Here is a 17,054-nt window from a genome sequence, read left to right on the forward strand (position 1 = left end):
CTGGGATTGCTCAGTAGATGTCCGACTGCCGGTTTAGGCCCTATCCCACAGGGATAGGGCCTAAACCGGCAGTCGGACATCTCTCTTGCAATCTGGGACCGCTGGCTCCTAACCACTCGCCTGCTTGCCTGCCTGATCGCCTCTAACCACCTCTGCCTGCTGGCCTGATGCCCCTAACTGTTCCCCTGCCAGCCTGATCACCCCTAACTGTCTCTGCCTCAGCCCCTGCCACCGTGGTTTTGTTCAGAAGGACCTCCGGAAGATGTCTGGTCTAATTAGCATTTTACCCTTTTATTAGTATAGATAACCACCTTTCTGAAACAAGTGAGTATTGGTAGATAAATAATTTAATAGATAGATGAGTAGATAGTAGATCACTGAGAAAGGGTTGTTGCATAACTTGTCTTGGTTTTGCTAATGCTGTAATTTAGATTTGAGATACTATTCTCTGTCATCCAGGTCTATAAAATTATATCTATCTTTTAAAGCCTATCCATCCACTATCTACTGCTTTTAGCATCTTTTACTCCTTCAATTAGAAGTGTTCTATCTCTCTCTGCTCTCATAACACTGTGTATTCATCAGTTGAAACATTAACCTTACTCCTCTCTGTAATTCAATCTCTGTAATTTATAGGGTTTTTAAATTCTTCTTTCTCATGTTGTAAAGTTTATTTTTCTTAATTGATTTGAGAGAGAAAGAGAGGAAGGTAGAGGGGTAGAGAGATAGACACATCAATGAGAGAGAAACATCATCAATCAATTGCCTCCTGCATGACCCCTACTGGGGATTGAGTGCAACCTGGGTATGTGCCCTGACTGGGAATCAAACCAGTGACTTCTTGGCTTATGGGTCAACGCTCAACCACTGAGCCACAGCAACTGGGTCCATGTTGTAAGTTTTTAATGACAGGGGTATATGTTCTATTTATTTTTATAACAAACAGTTCACTTAGCAGAGTATGTAATTGATATTCAACAAACATTTGTTGAATTTTATTGAAATTAATTTGGTATGAACTTAGCTTTTACAGATACTTCAAAGTTATTCAAACTTTTTGTATGACCAAAACATAAATATCATCTTTATTAAAAAAGTATTTGGCTGAAAGCAACTGTTTCCTTTTATTTGAGTAATTTCCCCAAGATTGGGCAGAAAATTCAAAATTTTTGGTTTCATGGGTGACCATGTACCAAGCCATATTATATTTACTATCTTTCCAATGTCTGAGTAAATAAGCTACATGAGTTGTATGGAATAAATGAGAGTCACATCGGTGGTAATGACATAATAAAAAATGGGTATAATGAGAGCTGCCAGACAAAGAGCCAGTGCTTTTGTAGGGAGAAGTGTGAACTTAAGAACACCGAGACTGAAATTTATACAGTGGGGCTGTATTCATTATGTGTAATGATTAGAGGAGAGAAAATTGTTGAAAAATTGGGTGACAAGTAAATCTTGAAGTGTTTACAGATGTATTTGTGTTTACTAGGTCAGCATCTGGAGATGAAAAGAGATGATTTACGGAGGGAGAATGAAGACTTGCAGATGTTGTAAGAGATGTTAAAAGGATGAGGCAGAGGAGAGTTCTGGATTAACTAGAGCAGTGGTTGGCAAACTGTGGCTCGCGAGCCATGGTTTGCCGCTCTGTTGACTAATGAGTTTGCCGACCACTGGGATAGGGGTTTAATCACAAGGAACAACAGCAGCCTGTAATTATTGGAATCGAGAGTCTAGGTCAGTGGTCGGCAAACTCATTAGTCAACAGAGCGGCAAACCATGGCTCGCGAGCCGCATGTGGCTCGCGAGCCACAGTTTGCCGACCACTGAACTAGAGCAAAGGCAAATTGACTGAAGCAATTTATTAGAGCAGAATAAATGATCAAAATTAAAAATATGGAGATTTTTATTGAAAATGAAGGAGGTGGCCTGTCCTTAAACACTGGCTGAAGATTTAGACAATTACACTATTGAGTTAGCTGCCTGTGCATGTGTGTGCACTCTTTGTGTTCATGTATCTCAATACATCAAAATTAGGTATTCAAAGCCTATAAAACGTGTGCCGCAGCAAAATGCTATGGCTCTCTTTACAGAACTCTCTCTCTATGCACCTCATAAAGAGTGCGCTGATTCTTGATTCTTACCGCTTTTGTGACAGATTACACTCTTCAGAAATGGCTACAATATTTTTATTTTATTTTGCATTTTTTATTTTTTAAATTTATTAAGTTTATAAGGGTAACATTGGTTAATAAAAGTATATAGGGTTCAAGTGTAAAATTCTATGGTACATCATTTGCATATTGCATTGTGTGTTTACCACTTAAAATCAAATCAACTACTCCGTGACCCTCTCTCCCTGCTAGAATATTTTTATTCTCACATGCTCTTCCAGAATGTTTCCACTCTCTCTTCAGCAGTAGAGCCTTGTTTCCTCCCCCTTAAAACTGGGAGGGTCTTTGTGGCTACCTTGCTTAACAGAATATGATAGAAAGACACTTCGTGCCTTCTTAGGTTAGATTATAAAACATGATACAGCGTCTGCTTGGCTGACTCTTCTTTGGGTCATGTAACTTTGGAGCCCTGAGTGATGACGATGGAAACACCACAAGAACAAATCACATGGAAGAGAGAGAGAGAGAGAGAGAGAGAGAGAGAGAGAGAGAGAGAGAGAGAGAGAGCCACTATTCCAGCTCTCAGATGTTTTAAGTCTTCACTGATTGCAACCAGCGAGAGATCTGAGAAGAACCTCCCAGCTGAGCACCTGATAAAGTCATTGTTGTTTAAGGCACTAAGTTTGAGGGTGGTTTGTTTTACAGAAATAGATAACAAGGACACTATTTCCGGCCCTGGTCCGGTGGCTAGTTGGTTGGAGCATCGTCCCATACACCAAAACGGTGGTGGGTTTGATTCCGGTCAGGGCACATACCTAGGGTGCGGTTAGATCCCTAGTTGGAGCACATCAGGGAGGAAACCGATTGATGTTTCTCTTTCTCTCTCTCTCTCCCTTCCCCTCTCTTTATAAGTCAATAAAAACATATCCTTGGATGAGAATTAAAAGAATGGTATTTCCCAAAATATATTAGCATGTGTCCATTTGATGAGTTAGGAAGGTCAACAGAAAAGATACTTGTTCTGGGTCACCTAGTAAACCTGTGTCATTGTTAGGGGTGAGATTGCAATTCAGAGTGTCTTTTTTTTGTTCAGACCAGTGATCCACTTTAGATACAAGTGGAAAACACACCCTAACATTTATTGGCATGAAAATGTATAACACAATTCAATTTAAAGCTAGATTTTTAAAAAGCTGTCTACTGAATCTGAATACCGTAACCTACTATAATGGGTGTTCATTAGCTGAATTTATATCTTATGTTGGAACTAGAGGCCCAATGCATGAAATTTGTGCAAGAGTTAGCCTTCCTTCCCCCAGCTGCCGGCACCAGCTTCCCTCTGGCACCTGGGACCCGAGCTTCCCTCGCAGCACCAGCTTCGTCTGGAAGGTTGTCCGGAAGGAAGTCTGGGAAGATATCTGGTCTAATTAACATACTATGCTTTTATTATTATAGATGCTCTCCCAGATAGAGGCATATCAGTGCTTTAATTGTATTTTAGAAGTCTGATTTGACTGAGTACTTTTTAAAGGAGAATCTGGAGATATACAAATATCAATATTTATTGTTTTAGCAGTACATAGAAAAATTAAGCAGGACCACAAATACCTATGAGTAGTCTCACTGCCAATTAGTCACACTGTAGATAAACAATGTTCCCATCATCATTTTAAATTTCTTGTGTGTAGAATACTGAATTGGAAAGAAAACAACTGGAAAATAGTCCCTGTTTTCAAAGAGTTTGTTATCTAGGTAGAGATGGAAAACAGATCCATATGAAGAATAATTCAGAACATATACAACCCAAATATAAATAGACTAGAGGCCCAGTGCATTCATTTGTGCAGCAGTTGGGGTCCCTAAGCCTGGACTGTGCCCTCTCACAATCCAGGACCCCTTGGGGGATGTAGCAATGCACTAAGCTGCAGGCGGCCGGATAGGAGCCCAAGCCGGGCCGGGTGCCGCCTGGCTTGGCGCTCCTGCGCCGCTAGCTGCTCCTGGGCTGCTTGTCACTCCTTAGCACTACCGCGGAGGCGGGAGAGGCTCCCACCACTGCCGCTGTGCTTGCCAGCCGTGAGCCCGGCTTCTGGAGGAGAGCTCCCGCTGTGGTAGTGCACTGATCACCAGGGGTCAGCTCCTGCTGGTCAGTGTGTGTCATAGCGATCAGTCGTTCTGGTCGTTTGGTCGTAATGGTTGATTAGGCTTTTATATATATATAGACTAGGGGCCCAGTGCATGAATTTGTGCACCTTGAAAGGAACTGTGGGTCACAAGGCTGTGGTGGGCACAGGGGCGGGTCTTGGCCCATCCTTGGTGCCCCCGCCTGGCCCCTCCTGCCAAGGCCCCCGGTCCCCTGTCTGCCAGCAGCCCTGCTCCCACTGCCGCCTCTCCCATGCACTGATGGCGCCAGCCCTGCTTGCACCCACTGATGGCACAGAGTGATTGGGGCCAGCACTGGCAGTGGGTGCAAGCAGCAGCTCCAGCACTGGCAGCGGGTGTGAGCGGGGACACTAGCAGCAGCTGTGAGCTCTGGGTGGGACCGTGGCATGTGGGAACAAAGAATTTTCAGTAACCACTAGAGGCTCGCCCTGATGACAGTGACCGGCACTCTGGCTTGGTCTGGTGCCCCCACTCACCTGCTCCACCTTCCCGCCACGGCTGATGCCTGCCATGTTCCTTGCTCTGACGCCTGCTGCCAACGCCCGCCATGTTCCATGCACGCCCCCTGGTGGCCAGCGCACGTCATAGCAACCAGTTGTTCGGTTGTTTGGCCATTCGGTCTATTTGCATATTAGGGTTTTATATATAGATTGTTATTTATACAAGCTATATTTAAGTACTGAGAGAACCAAGAGTAAAGTAGTAGGCATAACTTTTTCTGTGAAAAATTATAAAGATTTAACACATTTTAATATGCATGTTTAAAATTTGTTATAAAATGCACATTTCTAAATATTTAAGCATGTAGTGATATGGTGCTAGATCATTGTCCTTATTACTGAAAACTACTAAGTTGAACCACATGAAATTCCCAAATTTTGAAAGTGCTATTATCACTTTATCTTATCAATTTGGTGAAGTTACTGTCACAGGCTCAGATAATTAAGCAATACCAAGGACCTGCTAGTAAGTCACTTGACATAATGTTCACTATTTCATGCAAAAAAGTCCCAATGACAAGAGAAGCAATACTACTTGTAATTAGTATTTATTTATATCAAACTATCAGCATCCACACATACATTCATAATTTTTAATGGTAGATTTTCTGGGGACATTTATTTTAAAATTTTGATTGCTTCTTTTTATTTATTTATTTTAAATTGATTTTTAGAAAGAGAGTGAGTGAGAAAGAAAGAGAGAGAGAGAGATTAATTTGTGTTATTCCACTTATTTATGCATTTCCTGATTACTTTTTGTATATTCCCTGACTGGAGTTCAAACCTGCAACCTGCAACCTTGGACGATCCAACTGAACTACATGGCCAGGGCCTTGATTTCTTCTTTTTTGATTTAAGATAGTTATCAAGCATCTTACTAACTGTAAACCTCAGGTTGAAGGATTCATTTCACAAATCCAGCTCACCCTGTGCACCCTACTGGGGATCAAGCCAGCAACCTGGGCTTGTGCCCTGACTGGGAATAGAACCATGCCCTCCTGGTTCATAGGTCAACCCTCAACCACTGAGCCATGCCAGCCGGGCTATTGCTTACTTTTTATGTGCCAGGCATTAAGTGCTCAGATATATTGCATCATAATCTATACAAGCTTTCACTAATGTCTTTGGGTATTTAATTTCCTAGGTTTTTACCAAGTGTTACCTAACCTTTAATAATGCTTCTGTAATAATTGTAATATAGAGCAATAATTCACATCAATATATTAAGGTATTTAAATTGCTGGAATATGCTATACAACATGCACATCCAGCACTGATACTTGGAGTTTCCTAAATGCCTCATTTGCAAAGGTTTCCATTTCATAGCATCATTGAAATTCTCAAACTGGTATGTGAGATTTTGAGGTGAACTAAAATATAGTTTTACTAGAGGTCTGATGCACGAAATTCATGCAAGGGGCTCAGCCCTCACAGCTGCGGTGGCTTGCCTTGGCCCTCGCAGCCCCGGCTTCATCCGGAAGGTCATTCACTGTCCAGTCTAATTACCATATTACACTTTTATTATTATAGATAGTCTGCTTTGCAACTTTCCCCAGTTTCTACAGCAGTTGTTGAATTTGTAGATGGTCATTTCCGCCTTATATTCAGTTATTTCTATCAATGTTTGCCCTGCTCTGGCAGCAAACATTTTACTTCTTACCTTGCAAGAAGCCATAGACCCTTGGCTTGGCCCACTTTTCATAAGAATGAAAAGCAAAACTCACTCAAATTTCACCCACCATCATGGGGGTGTGATGGGTATGAAAGGGAAACCACAATTCTTCCACTGATAGAGTTATATTATTTTATTTCTTCTTTTAGAGCTTTTTCTTTTTTGGCTCAGAGAGATGCTTAGATGCTTCAAGATCCCCATTCCATGTGTCCGTGTGTTGATTCTATTCAAGTGTTGAATTCTAGCTCCTCTCATTACAAGTTCCGTAATAAAATCTTTTAAAAGACATGTTATCTTGCCTAATTCTTAAAGGAAGTGGGTATTTAAGAATCATGAATGCTCAAGAGCTGTGCTGTACAAAACAGTAGCTACTGGCCACATGTGGCTATCGAGCATGTGAAATGTGACTAGTTCATACTGAGATGTGTTATAAGTGTAAAATACATACTGTATTTTGAATATCTAGTGTGAAAAAATATAAATTGCATCATTAATAAATTTTCATATTGATTGCATGTTGAAATGGTAATAGTTTGGCTATATTGGGCTAAATAAAATATATTATAAAAATAAAGTGTTACCTATTTCATTTTTACTATTTTTAATGTGGCTATTAGAATATTTAAATTAGGTAAAGTGCACATTTTTACAGGACAGTTCTGCTCTAAAAACCACAAAGCTTTCAATATTGGAAAGAATCTCAGGCTTTTGCTTAGAATTACAAATACTTGAGATGTTTCTTTGTTGTTGTTTTGTACAACTTTCAGCTGCGTTGTACAAAATAAATAAAAGGATTGCATGAAGATGCTTATTACAAACCCAAGTTTCAAAACCTTAGGCCTTTGGCAATATTTGTGTTCTTTCATTGGTCCATTAGGTTCTCTCTGCCTCAGGTATTGTAACTTCAAAATTGGTGTAACATTTTCTATGGAGATGGCATATAAGGATCAATGAATTAAATGTAGTTTCTAATGCTCCAAAGAATAATGTGTTACTTATAAAAAACTTTATCACAAATCTAGTGCTTTTCTGGTGTGTTCAAAGAGAAGGAATCCTAAAGCATTAAATTAAAAAAAACACACACATTAAAATCTGTGTATTTGAACTTTTAATGGATAAAGTTCATCTACATCCTATCTAATAAAGGAGTAATATGCAAATTGACCATACCTCTGCCACACCCACAAGCCACGCCTGCCATCCAATCAGGAGCAAGTATGCAAATTAACCCAACCAAGATGGCCACGGCCACGAAGAGAGCAGGAGGCTTGGGTTTCCCTGGCAATGGAGGAAGCCAAGCTTTCCACCCACCCTGGCCTGCCATGGCCTCTGCTTAAGGCTACAAAGTTTCATTTATAGAAGATAAATAAATCCCAACAAAAATGGCAGCAGCCACGGAGTGAGCAGAAAGCTTGGCTCCACTCAAGGCTATGAAGTTTCAATTATAGAAGATAAATAAATCCCACATACCAGTGCCTCCACTTGGGTCACCGGGGGGCATGGCTGGCCTGAAAACCACCATAGGCCCCTCACCCAGGCTGCCCCACACCCCAAGGGAACCCCCACCCTGATCCGGGAGACCCTTCAGGGCAAACCAACCAGCCTCCACCCGTGCACCAGGCCTCTATCCTATCTAATCCTCCTCTCTAATAAAAGAATAACATGCAAATTGACCATCACTCCAATACACAAGATGGCTGCCCCCATGTGGTCAAAGATGACTGACCCCATGTGGACACAAGATGGCCACCACAAGATGGCCAGCAGGGAAGGGCAGTTGGGAGGGACCAGGTCTGCAAGGGAGGGCAGTTGTGGGTGATCAGGCCAGCAGGGGAGGGCAGTTGGGAGGGACCAGGCCTGCAAGGGAGGGCAGTTGGGGGCGATCAAGCCTGCTGGGGAGGGCAGTTAGGGATGACCAGGCTGGCAGAGGAGGGAAGTTGGGGGCAACTGGGCCTGCATGGAAGGGCAGTGGGGGGGAACCCAGGCCTGCAGGGGAGAGCAGTTGGGGGTTACCAGGCCTGCAGGGGAGGGCAGTTAGGGGTGACCAGGCCTGCAGGGGAGGGCAGTTAGGGATGACCAGGCCTGCAGGGGAGGGCAGTTAGGGACAAACAGGCTGGCAGGAAAGCAGTTAGGCATCAATCAGGCTGGCAGGGGAGTAGTTAGGGCAGCCGTGGGCAAACTACAGCCCGCGGGCTGGATCCGGCCCGTTCGGCTGTTCTATCCGGCCCGCGGAGCCGAAAGAGCGGAGGGTTCTCTTGCTCTCCCCTCCGCTCCTCTACTTTGAATTTATATTAGTTCACACAAACACTCCATCCATGCTTTTGTTCCGGCCCTCCGGTCCAGTTTAAGAACCCATTGTGGCCCTCGAGTCAAAAAGTTTGCCCACCCCTGGGTTAGGGGGTGATCAGGCTGTCAGGCAGAAGTGGTTAGGGGCAATCAGGAAGGCAGGCAGGTGAGCAGTTGGGAGCCAGCAGTCCTGGATTGTGAGAGGGATGTCCTACCAGGATCGGGCCTAAACGTGCAGTCGGACATCCCTCGAGGTATTCCCAGATTGGAGAGGGTGCAGGCTGCCTGAGGGACAGGCAGCTTCCCCCCTGCCCCGCCCCCCCCCCCCCTGCACCAATTTCATGCACAGGGCCTCTAGTTATTATGATAATGTTTGAAGAAATTACTTTGTGGCACAGTACACTCTTCACTTTAGCACTTTATAAATGAATGTGTCTTTATATTTATGACCACAAAAGGATGGATAGCATGTTCAATTCTCCCACACCATAAAGAAGATCCTCATTTGCATTTTTATCATCACTCTTTATGACAAATAATGCTGATCTTGCAGATTGTACTTGTGCTATATACAATAGAAACTAAGGTGAGCTTAAATGCAGATTATTTTTATTTGTGACCCGATCCTTGGAGTTAAAAGACCAATAAAACATAAGCCATTTCTCTTGCTCTCATTGAAAGGCAAATGGAGAGATTAATGAAGTGATGATCAGGATTGAAACTCGGAACAAACAGAGCTGTTTCCTCCTGGCTCTGTCCCCTCCTCCATACACGTTTATTAAGCATCTCCTATGAATCAAATACTGAGATGATGAAAGAAGAAAACAATCATGTTAAATATAACCCTTTATTCGTTTTGGGAACTGAAATCAGATTGTAGTTTTAAAAATTCGTCAACTGCATGTAGCTCATGCAGTTAAATAAGTAATCATGACATTTGGTTGTAACAGACCTTCCGACATTTCTACCTGCACTTTAACATCTACGGTAAAACCATTATAAGGGATTAACCCCCACTTAGTCTTTCTGCAGTCACTGCTCTCAGGTCCACATAGTAAATAAAGATTAGAAGATTGGCATTTTTTGTTATAATTCACCCTCCTCCCCTCTCCACTCCATTTTCCACTTTAATGCAAGAGTGAAACAAAACAAAACAACAACAAAAACTAGTTTTACGGGGTGGACGGGGCGAGGCAGGTAAGGAAGGGAGAGAAGGAGGGAGCAGGGAGGAACATACAGATGTGCGGAAGCAGGGAATAAAATGCAGAGTTGCCCTCCTTTTTCCATTTGTTTAGGTCGGAGATTCCCTGCCCACTAATCCCGGCTCCCAGCCAAGTAGCTTCTCCTCCCGGCTCGGCCCCCTAGCGGCGGAGCCCGGCAGCCTGCGGCTGGCGCTTATCTCTTTAAATGACAGCTGTGGCTCGGGTCCCAATCCTGGGCTTGACGTCAGCGCCGCCTCCCCGGCGGAGAGGAGTAGTTAGCGCCACCGTCCGCGCTCGGCACTCGCGGCTCGCTCGCCAGCCGCCGGGGCGGCGAGTTTTCTTCGCTCCGACCCCTCCTCCCGCCCTCCCCGCGGGGAGGCGAGCGGCCGCGCCAGAGCCTCTAGCAAGTCTCTGGCACACTTCCCCGCCGTCGCCCCAAAGGAGCGGCCGCTCCTCCCAGCGCCTCCACCGCCGCCGCCGTTCCTGCTGAGCTCCTCTCCTGCGCTTCGCTCCCCCGATGGAGCCCGAGCGCCGCGGCCGCCGCCGCTGCCCCGAGCCCTGAACCGGGCCGCCCCGGCCGGAGGAACGTGCCGTCCGGCCCGAGGGCGCACCCAGCGCGCGCCAAGGCCGGCGGTCCCCGGGGGTGCAGGGCACGGGCTTCGGGATCAAGAAAGTGCGGCTCTCCCTGGTCCCTCGGTCGGAGGCGGGGCGGACCATGGCTTTGAAGGACACGGGCAGCGTGGGCACCACCATCCTGCCCATTAGCGAGATGGTCTCCTCGTCCACTTCGCCCGGTGCGTCGGCAGCGGCGGCCCCGGGGTCCTGCGCGCCCTCGCCCTTCCCCGAGGTGGTGGAGCTGAACGTGGGCGGTCAGGTCTATGTGACCAAGCACTCGACGCTGCTCAGCGTCCCGGACAGCACTCTGGCCACGATGTTCTCGCCCTCCAGCCCCCGGGGCGGCGCGCGGCGCCGGGGCGAGCTGCCCAGGGACAGCCGGGCGCGCTTCTTCATCGACCGGGACGGCTTCCTCTTCAGGTACGTGCTGGACTATCTGCGGGACAAGCAGCTCGCGCTCCCCGAGCACTTTCCCGAGAAGGAGCGCCTCCTTCGCGAGGCCGAGTACTTCCAGCTCACCGACCTGGTCAAGCTGCTGTCGCCCAAGGTCACCAAGCAGAACTCGCTCAACGACGAGGGCTGCCAGAGCGACCTGGAGGACAACCTCTCGCAGGGCAGCAGCGACGCGCTCCTCCTGCGGGGAGCGGCGGCCGCGCCCTCGGGCCCCGGAGCGCACGGCGGCGGCGGCGGCGGCGGCGGCGGCGGCGCGCCGGACAAGCGCTCGGGCTTCCTGACTCTCGGCTACCGCGGCTCCTACACCACCGTGCGGGACAACCAGGCGGACGCCAAATTCCGGCGAGTGGCGCGCATCATGGTGTGCGGACGCATCGCGCTGGCCAAGGAGGTCTTCGGGGACACGCTCAATGAGAGCCGCGACCCCGACCGACCTCCCGAGAAGTACACGTCCCGCTTCTACCTCAAGTTCACCTACTTGGAGCAGGCGTTCGATCGGCTGTCTGAGGCCGGCTTCCACATGGTGGCGTGTAACTCCTCCGGCACCGCCGCCTTCGTCAACCAGTACCGCGACGACAAGATCTGGAGCAGCTACACCGAGTACATCTTCTTCCGTAAGTTCGCAGTGTTCGCATTTCCCGTTCCCCCCAACCCGGACGCACCCGGCGTCTCAGAGGGAGCTGGGTAATTAATGAGCGCGAGGGGCTCTCCCTGCGCGCCCCCGCCACTGGATGGACGCGTTCTCCTTCAGCGATCTCCACGTTGTCCCTTAGGAGCACCTAGTTCCTAGGCAGTCCTCTGTCTTAACTTTATTGATTTTGCCCTCCTCCACCCTGCACCCGGCAGCCCTGGGCTCCCTTCTGCTGCGGAGGGCTGGGAGGGGGCCTGGGAGAACTGGCTGGGCACTGGGGTTCTCCTTTTGCTCTCGGCGTCTGCGGGACTCCTGGGGATCAATCTATGTGCGTCTGTGTTTCCTCTCCGGAGGGCAGGGTAGCGTGGAGGCGCCGCCGCGCACCCGGGGAGTACCTCCTGTTCGTACTGGTCTAGGCGCACGAGCGTCCAATTAGGGGTGGTCTCAGAAGGAGGCAACCTGAGAAGTGATGACTGTGCCTCTAGAGCCCCTCAGGGGGCGGTGGCGTCCATCGACCCAGAGAAACCTCAGATTTTTCCCGCGCCACTTGTCATCTGTTATTTGCTGGGTGTTTTGGACAGCGGAAGGTGGAGGGAACCAAAGAGAGTGCGTGTCTGAGTGCTGTTGTCAGGGTTGGAGAGTGCGTGTGTACGCATCTGTGTGTGTGTGTGTGTGTGTGTGTGTGTGTGTGTGTGTGTGTGTCTGAGTGCTGTTGTCAGGGTTGGAGAGTGCGTGTGTACGCATCTGTGTGTGTGTGTGTGTGTGTGTGTGTGTGTGTGTGAGAGAGAGAGAGAGAGAGAGAGAGAGAGAGAGAGAGAGAGAGAGAGAGAGATTTCCTTCTGGACATCTCAAATGCAAAGGGGGTGGGGAGTTTGAGTCTACTTCTCCAGGGGGAATAAATCCTGGGATATTGTGAAATGAGGGAATGAGGGAGAGCATTTGGAAAGCATTTGGCATCATGCTTTGTGGAGTGCCCTTCAGGAGGGGGCCCTGTGGATCAAGTTCAAGAACTCCACCGAATATCACTGGGGCTTGGGGGATGGGGAGGCTGGGCAGGCTCAATTCTCAGTGATATTTAGACAGTGAGGAGGGCCACAACTAGAGAGCTGTTTGGGGAAATGAAAAGCCAGCTGGGATGGCAGCAGGAACATCATTTGGCAAACGGTGTTTCTTTGGCAAGACACAAGAAGCTTTGGAATGTGCCTGTCCTATTAGGGAGAGCACCATTGGCCCTCTATGATAGAAACAAACCAGTTCTAATTGTATTTATTTACTTGGGTAATTTACTCACTGTTTGGGGATTAGACAATTTTTTGCACTTTATTTTGACTGGAGAAGTGGAAAGTCTCCTTGCACAGGCACAAGCTTCATTGGAAGGTGCTCATTGTATATTCTAGTAACCTTTGAGGTAGTGTGATAAAACACAGCAGGCTCAGTCTTAGAGTTAGATTGTCCTTTTAAACAGGGTGGATTTTCCGAGAAAACAAAGCATTTCAACAGAGAAGCAAAGGAAGTGCCCACTGAAGCGGTGGATAAAAATCTAATTGTCTTAATTATATTAAAGAGCTATTACAAGTTGCACAGTAAAAAGAGAAAAGCCACCCAAAGGAAGGTCATTTTTTTATTGCAAATATGTAATATCTCTTCACTATATATTAAGTAATTAAACTATTTAACGTTATTCTTTACATCTTATCCCTTATTAACATTTGAGATTTTAAACATTGATCATTTCAACATGGATATATTTTCAAGCATTTCAGAAGATGAGATGAAATGAACTTTTGACTCTCTTGTGGTTAGTGATTTTTGTTAGAGCAGATATAAGCATATGTTCTGCAGTTAAGTTGCTTGCATTTTGGAATCTTTCATAGATTTGGTCTTTCTTTTTGCCCTAGAATATCGTGGACTTAAAAATGTTCCTTAGTTAGATTATAAAGAGATAAAAACAGGTTATCTCTACATTATGAAAAAAATGTCCTTAAAATAGTATATTGAAGTTGGAAACTCAGCCAATTTAACTAATTAGTTAATTTGAGAGAGATATTTGGAATTCAGAATATTTCACTCCTGGGGCTAGAAGAAGTGTTAACAAAATAAATAGTCATATTATGACTAGCCTTTTGCAGAGTATTCACATAACTAATGAGCTCTGAGATTCATTCATAAAAATCCCAGAAATCTAAGGAAGCAACCCAAAACTTTCCTCATTAATTACCCTGTGGGGGAAAATTTCAGATTAAATATTGCTCTTTTGAAGTGTTATTCCAGTCATGGGCCAGCCTAATTTAGTTGTCATTTTAAATTTATTATGTAAAGTTGATATTGAAGACTATTATTCATACACTTATTTTATGTTTTATATAGCTTGCAGCATATTTTTACAAGTTATTTTGGATGGGATTCCTTTTAAAATTGGAAATGAAAATACACTGTAAAATATTTGTATTTCCATCTTATTCAGTTTAGGTAATGGTGCAAGTATACAGCATATAATTACCCTGTTTAGCGGTCTTAATTTAAAATGAATATCAGTGTTACTCATTAAAAACAAAATTATTGGATGAACTTGTTTGTCCACTATGTTTCAAATGCAGAAGAGGGCCTTACCTTTTATTTTTCCTTTTCACACAGTACTTTCAACAAATATTTGTTTAGTGTATAACATGCATCAGTCATGTTAACACACTTTTAAATTCAGGCTGCACATGAACTTAGTTTGAAGCTTTGCTAAGACTACAGAATTGTAGTTTATACACTCAAATGCCAATTGCAGCTCCTCACCTACCTCCTTTTGCCCCTGTATAAATAGGAAGAGAGTGGCATATGGTTCAGTAATTGCAACACTTGCTATTTGCCACATGTGTGATATTGGTTAAATTATTTAATTGTTCAATGTCTCAGTTTCCTCACCACTCTAATCCTATATAATAAAAGGGTAATATGCAAATCGACTGAACAGCAGAACGACCAGTCGCTGTGCCATGCACTGAACACCAGGGGGTAGACGCTCAATGCAGGAGCTGCCCCCTGGTGGTCAGTGCGCTCTCACAGGGGGAGCGCAGCTCAGCCAGAAGCTGGGTGAGCCCAGCAGCAGTGGCAGGAGCCTCTCCCGCCTCTGAGGCAGCGCTAAGGAGCAGTGGTCAGGCAGGCGGTAAGGAGGGAGCGAGGGCTCTGGGACTGTGAGAGGGATGTCTGAGTGCCAGCTATCCCCCAAGGGGCCCCAGACTGCAAGGAGGCACAGACCAGGCTGAGGGACCTCCCCGAGTGCAGGAATTTTCGTGCACCGGGCCTCTAGTATAATTATAGTACCAATTTAATAGGATTTGAGAATAAACATAAAGTGGTTAGAACAGTGCTTGACCTGTAATAAAAGTTTACAATGGTTAGCTGTTAACAATTATAAGTAATAGAGTACAGATTTTATTATTCTTGTTAATGTTAAATTTTAATTTTGCTTTATAGTAAGTATAATTTATTAAATTTTAAAGTTAATTGGAGAATTATTTTGCAATTAAATGATAGCATAATAAACTTTCAGAAATTTGAAACAACCAATTTAATAACCAACTTCTTTCCTGGAACTTGAAAATTTCAGGCCAAGTTCAAGTCACCTAGCTTTGTGAATCATACTCCAGTTAGTTTCTTTGGATTAACTCCAACAGAAGCCTTTTCTGATTCGGTGCCAAGAAGTGTTTTAACGCTGTCCGCTAGGACTTGAAATTTTGGCAGTATTTTCTGCCTGTATCCAAGTCATTGGGTTGTAATGCTAAAGGTTATATATAGAACATTAAACATTGAATACCAGCTTCATTTAGCTACATGGACACTCTTATCTATTCTCAGTCATAACTCATTATTTTATCAATTCATTTAGACTCTGCAACATATACTAGTACTATTACATTTCATATTACTCTTTTAATAATAAGATGGATTGCTCTTTCTTGAAGAAAAACTGATTTATTGGGCTTTCTTTTTTGAGGGTGTGTGTGTTATGTGTATTTCTGGCTGTATTTCGCAATATCTGCTTGAAATGTGATACACAGACCAAGATATTTAAAACTAGCATTACATATGTCCTTCATTTCTCCTAACCAGTGAGTTTATCATACTACTGATTTATTGATCTTCTGTTACAGTGTTTTGAGTTTTGTGCTCCATATGTTGACTGACTAACATGTGGTGTTAAAGTACACCCTTCTCTAGGATTTCTCTGTATATCTATTTTTGTTGTGCTGTATGAGAGTACCAGATCTAGGAATTAATGCTATTGTGGAACTGGGATGTGAAGTCTAATTTGTCTTACTAGATTTTTATTAAAAAAAAATTAGCCCTAACCAGTTTGTCTCAGTGGATAGAGCATTGACCTGCGTACTGAGGGTCCTGGGTTCGATTCCAGTCAAGGGCATGTACCTTGGTTGCGGGTGCATCCCCAGTGGGGATGTGCAGGAGGCAGCTGATCAATGTTTCTCTCTCATCGATGTTTCTAACTCTCTATCCCTCTCCCTTCCTCTCTGTAAAAAATCAATAAAATATATTAAAAAAATTTTAATTTAAAAAAAAATCTTTATTGGTGAAAGTATTACATATGTCTCCCTTTCCCCCCATTGACCTCTTGTAGCCCACCCACATCCCCGACCCAAGGCCTTCACCACCCTATTGTCTGTGTCCATGGGTTATGCATATAAGTTCTTTGGTAAATCTCTTCCCACCCACCCTCCCCTGCCTTCCCTCTACATTTGGACAGTCTATTCCATGCTTCTCTGTCTCTGGACATATTTTGTTCATCAGTTTATTTTATTCATTAGATTCCACATATGAGTGAGATCATGTGGTACTTATTTTTCTCTGACTGGCTTATTTCGCTTATCATGATACTCTCCAGGTCCATCCATGCTGTTGTAAATGGTAAGAATTCTTTCTTTTATACAGCTGTGTAGTATTCCATTGTATAAATGTACTACAGTTTTTTTATCCACTCATCTGTTGATGGGCACTTGGTTGTTTCCAATGGCTATTGTAAATTGCGCTGTTACGAACATAGGGGTGCATATATTCTTTCTGATTGGTGTTCTGGGTTTCTTAGGATATATTCCTAGAAGTGGGATCACTGGGTCAAATGGGAATTCCATATTTAATTTTTTGAGGAAATTCCATTCTGTTTTCCACAGTGGCTGCACCACCAAAAGTGTACTAAAGTTCACTTTTCTCCACATCCTCACCAACACTTGTCATTTGTTGATTTGTTGATGATAGCCATTCTGACAGGTGTGAGGTGATACCTCATTGTCATTTTAATTTGCATCTCTCAGATGATTAGTGACGTTTAGCAGTTTTTCATGTCTCTTGGCCTTCTGTATGTCCACTTTGGAGACGTGTCTATTTAGGTCCTTTGCCCATTTTTTAATTGGATTGTTG

At 44.7% G+C, this 17,054-nt stretch overlaps 1 protein-coding gene across 1 annotated transcript in view; it reads left to right on the top strand.

Moving 5' to 3' along the window:
• The first annotated feature begins 9,573 nt into the window (after window positions 1-9,573).
• The window catches only part of KCTD8 (potassium channel tetramerization domain containing 8), a 234,274-nt gene continuing 226,793 nt past the window's right edge, over window positions 9,574-17,054 (top strand). The window contains exon 1 of the mRNA XM_080645189.1: window positions 9,574-11,616. Coding sequence (XP_080501315.1) covers window positions 10,650-11,616 — 967 coding nt within the window. The 5' untranslated portion in view covers window positions 9,574-10,649. The remainder of the gene's footprint in view (window positions 11,617-17,054) is intronic.

Source organism: Plecotus auritus (genome assembly GCF_963455305.1).
Source record: "Plecotus auritus genome assembly, chromosome: 1".
NCBI classification, from domain to species: domain Eukaryota; kingdom Metazoa; phylum Chordata; class Mammalia; order Chiroptera; family Vespertilionidae; genus Plecotus; species Plecotus auritus.